The following is a 12500-nucleotide window of genomic DNA, read 5'->3' as shown; positions in this document are numbered from 1 at the left end:
AGGTGCCGTTGGGGGCAAAAAACACCATTGAGCGTAAGGGACAGTACGTTACGTAGCAAAATAAATAAATCCATAGTGTGTGTGTGTGTTTGTCTCCTACACACAGAGGGCAATGACCGCGTATATGATCCAGCCCACACACACAAACACACCAAACATGAGGCTGAACATCACCAGGAAACGAGCCTTCTGAGACGCTCGCTCACCACCTCTGATGTCACCACGCGCCAGCGCCGCCCGCGTCTACAGGTGGAGGGAGGGAGGGAGGGAGAGAGGGATGGAGGGAGGGAGGCAGGGAGGGAGGGAGGGAGAGAGAGAGGGATGGAGGGAGAGAGGGAGAGGTGGAGGGAGGGAGGGAGAGAGAGGGAGGGAGGGAGGGAGAGATGGAGAGAGAGAGAGAGATGGAGGGACAGAGAGGGATGGAGGGAGGTAGGGAGAGATGGAGGGAGTGGGGGCAGAGAGAGATGGAGAGAGGAAGAGTTACAAGAGGGACACACATCTATACACAAATGCGTGTACACATGCACGCACACACACACACACACACACACACACACCCCACAACTATTAATTGTGCTGCTGATCTTTCTGTACTCCAATTACTGCTCACGCTCACATTACTGAATTTGACCTTATTGTATTTCCTATCTGTCCAATGCCCTTGAGCTATTACATTGCCATTGCTCTGGCCACTCCAGACATTGGTGGTCAAGGGATAGCGATGTAGTTACTGTATAACAGAGATTCTTTGGTTTGGTCATTCCCATATTTCACATGTCTAGTGCAATGGTGCTGAGAGGGGATCTAGAGCTCCACGCGTTTAAAAACCCCTGAACATGGCAGTGTGTTCTCTGCGGCAGGCTCGTGGACTGGGGTGACCAGACGTCCCCGGTTTCAGGGGACAGTCCTCGTTTTTGGTTGCCTGGGAAGATACAGAAAAACTACCCATGTTCCCGTTTTTTGAAGATAAATATTGTATGTATTTCAAACAGATTGATAGTCAAACTGAAAATGTCCCCGTTTTTTCCACATTGTTGGGATTATGTCCTGGGTGTTGGTCTCGGACATCTGGTCACCTTATCGTGGACAGGACATTAGACTGTACGGGAGACCCTCTGGTTAATTATCTATCAGCTGGCCTGGACTTTCAACGCATCAACTAACTAATCTGCCTCTACGGTTGTCTTTTCGACCCTCAAAAGAGAGGCCGTGTGAGTGCTGTGTTGTCAGAGGTCAGAGGTCATCGTGATGAACGTAATACCCTTGAACGAGTAGGCCAATGTGTCCACCCTCCATTCTTCTTACATCCAAGATCCAAATTGTGACTATTTATAAATCATGTGATACTAATAAATTAGTTTGCCCTAATTTATGAATATGAGTATTCCTGCTGTAGCTAACTGTGCCCACTTCATATACAGTATAGCTAACGGTGCCCACCTATACAGTAGCTAACTGTGCCCACCTATACAGTAGCTAACTGTGCCCACTATACAGTAGCTAACTGTGCCCTCCTATAGGATAGCTAACTGTGCCCACCTATACAGTAGCTAACTGTGCCCACCTATACAGTAGCTAACTGTGCCCACTATACAGTAGCTAACTGTGCCCTCCTATAGGATAGCTAACTGTGCCAACCTATACAGTAGCTAACTGTGCCCACCTATACAGTAGCTAACTGTGCCCACCTATACAGTAGCTAACTGTGCCCACTATACAGTAGCTAACTGTACCCACCTATACAGTAGCTAACTGTGCCCTCCTACAGTATACAGTAGCTAACTGTGCCCTCCTACAGTATACAGTAGCTAACTGTGCCCTCCTATAGGATAGCTAACTGTGCCCTCCTGTACAGTAGCTAACTGTGCCCACCTATACAGTAGCTAACTGTGCCCACTATAGGGTAGCTAATTGTGCCCACCTCGTATGAGTATATAGTAGTTAACTGTGCCCACGTATAGGGAAGCTAACTGTGCCCACCTCGTAGGAGTACATGAGGGCGACCAGTCCGCTCATCAGGCAGCAGAAGATGGTGACCAGCAGCGACTCCACCAGGTAGTCTTTAGGGAGGGGGGGCTGGTCCTCCCCCAGGGAAGAGCCATTCATGTACTGCAGAAGGGAAACACATGTGACGGTCAGCAAGGCCTGCTCTCAGCCACAGCGAGGCTTCAGGCTTCTATACGCAGTGGTATACAGTACAACAGCAAGGCTGGCCCATAGAGTACTCCAGTCCAGCATGTTTGTGAGTGGGTTTCATTTTCTAAGTTAAGCAGTTTTAAGTTGATTTGTAGTGGAACATTAACAGTTTAATAACTAGAGGATCTGTATTGCAGAACTGTGGGGGTGAAGTGTGTTGCAGTATTGTGTGGGTTAGTGAGGGTGAAGTGTGTTGCAGTGAGGATCAGAATGCAGACGGACTTTGTGATAATACTAATAATAGTAATAATTATGGTAATGATAGTAATAATAATGATAACTAGAATGCATTTCCCGGTGGGAAAGTGCGAAGTGTGCTTGCTCAGACGCGCCACGACAGCGCCCGGTAGGAGACACGACCGCTTGTCCTCAGGTCAAAGCGCCAAAGTTTGGCCAAGACGCGAAGCTGCTTCGAGTTTGGCGGCGTTGCCCTCGATTGCCGAATTCTTACACTGACCTGACAAGTTGCCTAGATTCATCAGTGGTATGGCCCAGAGCACCTCCAATGTAAAAATGTAGATGTCATCCCAAAGACGTAAAGAGATATGAGCCAAAATGCATTTTTGCTAATTGCGGCGCCCCCTAGTGGCCAAATTACAACACATTTACTGAGGCTACTTTGGATGGTGTCCAAAATCATGCCGCCAAATATGGTCTCAATACCTCAAAGCGTCTCCGAGATTTGACCTCACTTCCTGTTTGGACGCTTCAACATAGAATTTGATTGGCTGTCAAGGGCTAACGCTTTGATGTATGAAAATGAAATGTACACCTCTAAGGTCTGTAGACCTTGTGTTGAATTAAGTATGAGTTGTTCACGTGTAGCCAGCATGAAACACGTAACCACTGAAGGAAGGAGGGAGCCTAAGGAACTAGGCATGTTTCTAGAACAAATACGAGTAGCCTAATGTTATAGCTATTCTGTTATGCGGGAACATCCGCAGTTTACTCACTGTTAAATAAGTTGCAATGTGTTATAGCCTCAAATGGATGGTAAAATAAACAGGACGACTCACCTGTTCAAATGATGTAATAGGATAAAATTTGGTTTTGATATGTCAAAGCAACCAGGCTGTTACTGGTTAACGTTTCTGAATATGAAATCGATTTTGGATTGGTTGCATGTGATAAAAGCTGTGCCATTTCCTGTCCAGACAGCATTCATATTCAGAAATACTGTACACCGGCAACAAAAACACACACACACACAAACAACTCTTTCAAACAGAAACGTCAGTCCGTTACATCTGCCTCTTGTCCACAAACTGCATGTCGCTGAGTTGACCAGCAACGAAGACTTTCACATAAACACACACATACACACACACTTACACACACACATACACATCACCCCCTCAAACACAAATATCTGTCTGTTACGTCTGCCTCATGTCCACAAACTGCATGTTGCACAGTTCACCCACATCTACCCACAATTCTTTGATTTATAAATAACCCCACCATTAAAAAACTGCAATGTGTCAAATCTTATTATACAACAATTGGGTTCTATGAAGCGGTTTCTTTGTTTCTGATTGGCCGAGAGACGTTCCATGAGTTGAGATATCCCACGATAATCCACTCGGACTTTTCACAGCTAATAATAAATCACTCCGCGATACAATGTCAAATTGTCAAGTGTAAACCGAACTGTCACGTTGCATCCAAGCTGAAATACAGACGCTCAGAACATAGAATATGACGGAGGTGGATATTAGCTAGTTGGATGGCATGTAGGCTAAGTAAAATAGTGATGTTTCAAAGCTAAAAGCATGTCCTAACCAGACGCAATGCGAGCTAACGTTTATTAGATGCTAGATTCTACATTGCTTGACAACGGGAGAGATAGAACTAACGACTGGCTTTTGGCCATAGCAACGTGCTTTTAGAACTAACGACTGGCCTTTGGCCATAGCAACCATCCATTTAGAACTAGTAACGGCAGTTTGTCCTGCATGAAGTAGAAATTTGTGGCGGAGAGAAGTTAGTTCTACAAACAAGACAGTTTTAGCGATTTAAACGTTTACATGATAATGGGAAATTAGCACAAAAAAGAAGTGGTAGAATTGTTGTATAAAAGCAATATAGCACTCGTAATCGTGGGTTGTTGTTGGATATTCCCACGGGTGTTGTTCGGCCGTAGCCTCGAGGCCGGAGGCTACGGCCGAACAACACCCGTGGGAATATCTAGCAACAACCCACTCCCACTCGTGCTATATTGCTTAAATATGTATATACTGCATGGGCAATTCCATGCAAAACTGTCAAGTCCATAACCCCACACCGCATCATACTATGATGTGGATGATGATTTCTTAAAAGTTTACCATTTCGCTCTTCTTGTTTGTACAACATATTCGATGACATTGTTAACATAATCATTTGCATTATATAAATGTAACCCCCTTTTCCACTCTTATGTCTCAACATATACTGGAGTCACATTCATAAACATAAACAGGATCCTAGGTTCTCAATTTGCTGGACTCACTTTCTACCATAAAGTTAAAGAATAGTAATAACAGAAGAAAAGGTAAGAAGGTGTTGATGGCGTGATTAACTAGTGTGGTCCCTCCACTGAAGAATTTCTATACCACTGCCCTGATGGAAATATGTAAATCCTCAGAAATGTCAAGTGACTACAGTTACTTCTACCTGCTTTGATATATCATTTCATAAAAAGAAATTTGGCCATAATAATTATATTGCAATTATATCAATTCAAGTTTTCTTTGCAGCACAAACAACAATAGGCTACAGTTTACTTTACTTCAGGGCGTAATGTTAACAACTTCGTTAACATTAAGTTTGTTTGTTTGTTGTTCTGTATTGACAGCAGACGGCAGAATGCAGGTGCACGCAATGGATATGTTTGTGAGAGTGCATTCGCTTCCACATGAACCTCGGAATGTGCTGCACCAGAACAAAGACACTGAATGCTATGCTTTCTATCGTGCGTGTGGCTCGTTTTTCAGATTTGTTTGCTAAATTTAAAAAAGCCACACAATTTAACAGAGTCGCTCATTCTAGCCTGCAAATGGTTAAAGTGATGCTAGGGCCAGATGCTGCATAAGAAATGGAAAAACTCCACTGACCAGTTGGCCTTGCCAGTTGATCGCTAACGTGAGATACGTGGATGATGAGATTTCAGATCATTTTATTTGGCAAAGAACTGGACAATGCTACCGGACATGAGATGTTCAGGGTAACAGAATTGTTGCCTGCTTTACAAATCATGAGCGTACAGGGGAGCTACATCCGGTGCAGAACTGAAGTGTTGAATTAGCTTCCACTATTAAAGTAGCTATAACAGATGTGGGAGATGGACCAGTCATCTAAAATGAATTGTACGCGTCGCGAACGGAACGCTTCAGTTACGCGTCCAGTATAGCTTTCCAGTTAAGTTAGCAGGGATATGCGTAGTTTGCACTGACGGGGCAGCATCGATGACAGGTCAAGTCAAGCTTCATAACGAAAGCCAAGCAGAAAAATCCTGCCATGGTAGCGACACATTGAGTGTCGGAAAACTCTTAACTGTAAAAAAAAAATATATGCCCCCGACCTTGCTTTGAATCAAGTCGTAAAAATAGTTAATTATAGCCTATGTTAAGTCACGTCCCCTTCAAACACAATTACCCTATCCTCTGCAATGAAATGGGTATCCAAAATATCACATATGTTAAAGGCCGTATTGCAAGGTTTGCATTATTAAACAAATTTGCATTAGGTACTACTCATCTAAACTGTTATCCATTGTAGGCCTATTTGATGTTGCAATGATTTGAGGTTTGCAATGATTCTTCTTTCCCCCTCAATGTACTCTATTGCGTCACGTTGGGGACCACTGAACAAGCCCCCTTGAGATTGACATGAGAGAGGAGTAAAGAGAAACGGGCAAGACACGGTTCAGCAGTAAAAAGTGCAGATTATAGATAGATACATAGATATATACAGATATCCTAGATAGATACAGTATATAGACATATAGATATATATCACGTCACATTTTGCTGGTTGGGGGTGGCCTGACCAGCGATCACGCAGTCCACCACTGCAGTTTACATGGAATAGCACTGCCTTGCCTAGCCTACCACACGCACCTGCCATACACAGCTTACTTTCTCCCTGTCTTGGTAAGCCATACCCTGACGGTGTCAATGACAATCAATCAGGAGGAGTAGTTATTGAAAATAATCACGCTTTAGACATGACCAGCCTACTTGGCAGCAGCTTGCAACAGGGGGATTCATAGGTGGCACATAGACCATACAGCTAGCATGAATGCAAATATTTTTAGATCTTCTGACTAAGTTTACTGTACTTATTCAAACGACATCAGCACCACTGCCACTGGATATAAAGCAAACATTGACTTTCACTTGGTGCTTCATTGACTGTAAAAAAGTGTAATAATATTATCTATGCACTGCCTGATGTAGACTAGCTTGACTTGCTAGCTCGATGAGTTGCGAAATGATATCAGCAACACGTACTCGTTCCATATTAAACTTAGGCTACAGTTAACATAGTTTGGCTTTCCAGGCTACTTGGACCATGCATTTAATTACCTTTCACTGCCTTCACGTCTGCCAGGCTCCAAACTGTCTTCATAACAGCAGTTGCAATTCAGTATAAACAGCCTCGGTAAAGTTAAAACCAACTAGCGATGCTAGTCGCGATTAGCATTTGAACTGCAGTTAGGTAACCTACCCTCATAACTAGACGGCTTCCCAGGCTACTTGGACCATGCATTTCATTACCTTTCACTGCCTTCACGTCTGCCAGGCTCCAAACTGTCTTCATAAAAGCAGTTGCAATTCAGTATAAACAGCCTCGGTAAAGTTAAAACCAACTAGCGATGCTAGTCGCGATTAGCATTTGAACTGCAGTTAGCTAACCTACCCTCATAACTAGACCTCTCAAATTCCGAAAAATGCATTAAAATAACATTGGACTACGTTGTTATTTTTGTTAAACCTTAGGGTGGCTATGATATAAATGGTGTAACGAAATTTGAAGTGTAAATATACAAACTTTATGAAAGTGTAAGCCACAACCTTTTCCTACAGGAATACATGGAAAACATAACCCCATAACCTCCATAAGGAGACCTCCCCAAATTCAGAAACATTTATTAAATTGAAATGGACAACAACGTTATCTTTGGTAAACTCTTAGGTGGCTATGATATAAATTATGTGACGAAATTCGAAGTCTAAACACACTTACTGTTGAAAGTGTAACTGCGATTTCCATAGGACTACATTCTAATTAAAATCCTCGTTGCCTCACGCACACCACTCTACTTCCGGTATTTCGCCTGCTTTGTGGGGGTGTCATATGATCCTCTGAGTGAAATACCCAGAATGCTCAGGTCAATACAAATGATCCAAAACACACCGTCACTGAGAAACATCGTGTGATTGTCTACTATATATAACAACTGAACACACATTGTATTCAACAGCGAGTAAGTCCGTACTTGTCCCTCGGGACCATGGCATCTCTAAGAATTACCCAGTCTCAAGGTGAGACAACGATGCGGACAAGCGTAGAAATACACCATTGGTGTACCGTTGCGGATCCATCCCATGTCAGTCAATCGAGGATTGAGTAATATCGAGTTTGAAATCATGATGCCATTGAACTGTATGCGTCAGACTTGGAACAATGCTGTGCTGTGGCATACACATCAGTACCTTTTACAAGAATGGCAATAAATAGATTTTTTTTTAAAAATATCAACATTGTATCTTAAATCACTCTGAAATGTCCTTTTGGCATGACCTAAAGCAATTTAAGATGAGCTATTCCGATTAATAGTATACATTCACCAACACTCACGTTTTTGCTAATTATAGAGCCATCGACAGACCAAATAACACCAAATTTATTGGGGGTGCTTTGAATGGGGTCTCAAGTCATCCCACCAAATATGGCTTTCATACGTCACAGCATATCCAAGATAGGCGCACTTCCTGTTTGGCGGCTTCGCTCGCTGAATTTAATTGGTTATCACAGGCGAACGCTTAGACGTATGAAGACGAAATCAAGGCGGTTGATCCACCTTGGTCTGTAGATCACGCGTGCCAAGTTTCATGACGATCGGATAAACTATGCGGCCAGGGTAGCTTTACTTTGACTTTGAACAAAATTCAAAATGGCGGAAAATCCATCATGGCGGAAAATTACATCACATGGTGCGTTGGAATCAGCTGAGTCAGAGGATTCCAATGGTATAAGTTTTATCAATATCGGCCATACGGATCAAAAGTTACGGGCATGAACATGTTTTCCATCTTTGACCAGTTGGTGGCGCTAGAGCGTGAGAGTGGCGAGCATGAAACCTGGTGGTGTCAATCAGGGTAGTCTCCTCTATCAGCATACCAAATTTCATGACTTTATGTCTTACGGTTTGGGCTACAGGTGGAAAAATGTGTGGGCATCAGCGCTCAAAAGTCGCTTTTCCATTCATTCCTATGGGGAAAAATCGACCGGAAAAACTGGAATAACGGGAGAACGACAAGGCGTATCGAAAAGCTTTATACAAGCCACCATCCTCGCATCAGGACGCACGCGTGAGAAGTGGAACGGCGTCTCTAGCTCCAAATCCCTAGGACAAGATAGGGAGACAAAAATGTTCTGCAAGATAAATAAATTTGATAATAATAATAGGAAGAACAATAGTGTGCTTTTGCAAGCACACTAATGATAGTAATAATAATGATAATGATAGTAATAATATGGTAATAATATTGCCAATATGGTTCTAATGGCACAAAATATACAGTTTGTCAGTGTTGTTCTTTTGACATTTTGAAATAATGAAACTAAAGAAATAACAACAAACAAGCAATGCTAAAATATGGCAGTAAAATAGTGACCAGTCCTAGCAGCGGTGTGTGTGGCAGAGCGGCGTGACTTACGATGGCGTAGGGCGGGTAGCTGGCCGAGGGCATGAACTGCGGCTGGTAGAACCCGGGGGAGTTGGGGGGGGGCTGGCAGGCGATGACGGGCTGGCCGGAGTAGTGGGGCGGGGGGTAGATGAGGTACGCCAGCTTGGGGTCGGGGGGGCTGTAGGGGGGCGGGTCTTCGGAGGCATGCGGGAGGTCTGGGGCGTGGCTAGTGCTGGGGGCGTCGCCCTGCGACCCTCCTGCAACGCAGTCGTCCACGAGCCTGCGGTCGGAGAGGTGTGTGTGTGTGTGTGAGTGTGTGTGTGTGTGCGGGGGGGGATAGGGCGGGGGGTAGGGCGGGTGTATGGTGTGATTGCTGTCAGTGTCTGAGGAGGGGTTGATGGTCTGGTTGCTGGCGCTGTCGTACGCGAGCTGATTGGTCAGGGTGCTGTCCGTGTCATAGGGCCGGTGGACGTGGCGGAGGCTGTCGGCGTCGGTCAGGGCGTGAGCCGTCTGGAGACTGTCCGTGTCGGCGAGGCCGAGGCCATGGACCCCCCTCTGACCGCTCTCGGAGTCGTTCATGCTGTGAGCCGTTTGGAGACTCTCGGAGTCGTTCATGCTGTGAGCCGTTTGGAGACTCTCGGAGTCGTTCATGCTGTGAGCCGTTTGGAGACTCTCGGAGTCCATCATGCTGTGAGCGGTGCGGAGGCTCTCGGAGTCGTTAGCAGGGCCCGCTCTCTGGATGCTGTCTGCGTCGTAGGCGGCGCCGGCCATCTGGATGGGATCGCACTCGTATGCTGGGTAGGGGGCGGGGCCTGGGCTGGGGTGTGGGTGTGGGTGGGGCCTGGAGCGGAGGAAGTCCTCAGGTTCTAATACCCCCTGAGGGGCAGATCCCACCCCAAGGAGGGGGGCAGGAGCCAGAGGGGGTGGGGTGGGGTCTGGAGGTTGAGAAGATGGAGGAGGGAGACAGATGATGGAGGAGAGAGAGAGAAGATGGAGAGAGAGACAGATGGAGAGAGAGAAGATGGAGGAGAGGGAGGAGAGAGAGATAGAGAGAAGATGGAGGAGAGGGAGATGATGGAGAGAGAGAAGATGGAGGAGAGGGAGGAAGCAGAAGTAAGACAGACAAGAGAGAAAAGACATTGAGAATACTGATGATCTAATGATATTCTAATGATATGATATTCTTTTTATAATCAGAATGTTGTGGCTATACAAGTGAGTGAATGAAGGTAATATAAATAAAGAATAAATGACAATGAGAAGAAATCAATCCAAACGCTCAAGGCATTCCAAACTTTTCTCATGTTCCAAATTAAAGCTCTAAACTCTTTAAGTAAACAAGTGAAAGTGCACAGGCAGACTTATGAGAACGGACTGTCTTTGTTTAACATACAGTACAGCCACTTATCACTGGTTATCCAAAGGCAAGGGTGCCTATTATTAGCATTGACCAACAACACACCTCCTCTACAACTCATGTCCCATCAGTGATCTGAATACAAATGCTCCAAATACCACAGTGTGTGTGAGAGATAGGGAGAGCAACACTGCTCCCATGGAGAGAGAGAGAGATAGAGAGAGCAACAGTGCTCCCATGGAGAGAGAGAAAGATAGATGGAGAGAGAGAGATAGGGAGAGCTGCACTGCTCCCATGGAGAGAGAGAGATAGATGGAGAGAGAGAGAGAGGGAGGTAGGGAGAGCAACAGTGCTCCCATGGAGAGAGAGAGATAGGGAGATAGGGAGAGCAACAGTGCTCCCATGGAGAGAGTGAAAGTTTCCGTATTCAGGCAGCAGTGGAAGCTGAGATGCGTTTCCTGTCTGAATTATACATGGAATTAAAAACAAGCAGTAGTGCCTACCCTCACACCCTTCCTGGCTGCCTATCCTATTGGACCAGAGAGCCACGGGTGTGTGTTTGTAGATGTAAGTGTAGGTGTGTGTGTGTGTGTGTGTGTGTGTGTGTGTGTGTGTGTGTGCGTGTGTGTGTTGGACAAGAAAGGTGCAGGTGTGTGTATTTGTAGGGGTGTGTGTAGGTGTGTCGGTGTGTGTGTGTGCTGCAAATTGACATCCAACAATAATCCAAATGTCCAGCCACCTCATCCACCCAGTTCCCTCCCAAAAATAATACCTGAGTGAATAACATGAAGTCATCCACATAGATATATATTTTGTGTTTTTGTTGTACTTCAGTAAAATTCAGTGCACTGGTGGGGGCACTGTGGCACAGCAGGCTACAGCGTCCGTACCATTTACGGGTCCGAGTGCCCACAGGGACCCAGGTTCGAATCCGGCCTGCGGTCATATCCCGATCCCGCCCCATCTCTCTCTCCCACTTGTTTCCTGTCTATCTCTTCACTGTCCTATACTTATAAAAGGCAAAAAGGCCAAAAAATATACTTAAAAAAAAAAAAAATTCAGTGCACTGGTACATGGTACAGTAATGATAGCAGTGGTTCTGATCCAGGTGGAGAACCGTAGCTTTAGAGCTGTGAACACGGACCCACTTGGTACATGGTAGATGGTGCAGTGGTTCTGACCCACTTGGTACATGGTGGATGGTGCAGTGGTTCTGATCCACTTGGTACACGGTAGATGGTGCAGTGGTTCTGACCCAGGTGGTGCATGCTAGATGGTGCAGTGGTTCTGACCCAGGTGGTGCATGCTAGATGGTGCAGCGGTTCTGACCCAGGTGGTGCATGCTAGATGGTGCAGTGGTTCGTGGTTCTGACCCAGGTGGTGCATGCTAGATGGTGCAGTGGTTCTGACCCAGGTGGTGCATGCTAGGTGGTGCAGTGGTTCTGATCCACTTGGTACATGGTAGATGGTGCAGTGGTTCTGATCCACTTGGTACATGGTAGATGGTGCAGTGGTTCTGACCCACTTGGTACATGGTAGATGGTGCAGTGGTTCTGACCCACTTGGTACATGGTAGATGGTGCAGTGGTTCTGACCCAGGTGGTGCATGCTAGATGGTGCAGTGGTTCTGACCCAGGTGGTGCATGCTAGATGGTGCAGCGGTTCTGACCCAGGTGGTGCATGCTAGATGGTGCAGTGGTTCTGACCCAGGTGGTGCATGCTAGATGGTGCAGTGGTTCTGACCCAGGTGGTGCATGCTAGATGGTGCAGTGGTTCTAATCCAGGTGGAGGGCCGTAGCTGGAGGTGGTTTAGAGCTGATCCACTTTCAGACGTAATTTGGAAACAGTGGGCTTGTTTAATTCAGCAGTTATTGAGTATCACTCTCTAACATGCCCTAGAGTGTGGTGATGGTAGTGTGTGTGTGTGTGTGTGTGTGTGTGTGTGTGTGTGTGTGTGTGTGTGTGTGTGTGTGTGTGTGTGTGTGTGTGTGTGTGTGTGTGTGTGTGTGTGTGTGTTCAGGTTTCTTTCTCTGGCAATGTGCCGCAGCCAG

At 45.7% G+C, this 12500-nt stretch overlaps 1 protein-coding gene across 1 annotated transcript in view; it reads right to left on the bottom strand.

Annotated features, from left to right (window-relative positions):
- LOC134088382 (proline rich transmembrane protein 1B) overlaps positions 1-9863 on the bottom strand; it is a 10737-nt gene extending 874 nt beyond the window's left edge. Inside the window, exons 1-3 of the mRNA XM_062542320.1 lie at positions 9123-9863; positions 1981-2109; positions 1-243 (exon numbers count right to left, since the gene is read on the bottom strand). The exon at positions 1-243 is cut by the window's left edge and continues 874 nt beyond it. Of these exons, the coding sequence (XP_062398304.1) occupies positions 97-243; positions 1981-2109; positions 9123-9863 (1017 nt within the window). The 3' untranslated portion in view covers positions 1-96. The remainder of the gene's footprint in view (positions 244-1980; positions 2110-9122) is intronic.
- Positions 9864-12500: the final 2637 nt, after the last annotated feature.

The sequence above is a fragment of the Sardina pilchardus genome, chromosome 8 (genome assembly GCF_963854185.1).
Source record: "Sardina pilchardus chromosome 8, fSarPil1.1, whole genome shotgun sequence".
Classification (NCBI taxonomy): domain Eukaryota; kingdom Metazoa; phylum Chordata; class Actinopteri; order Clupeiformes; family Clupeidae; genus Sardina; species Sardina pilchardus.
This window is presented reverse-complemented; position numbering and strand designations above follow the sequence as displayed.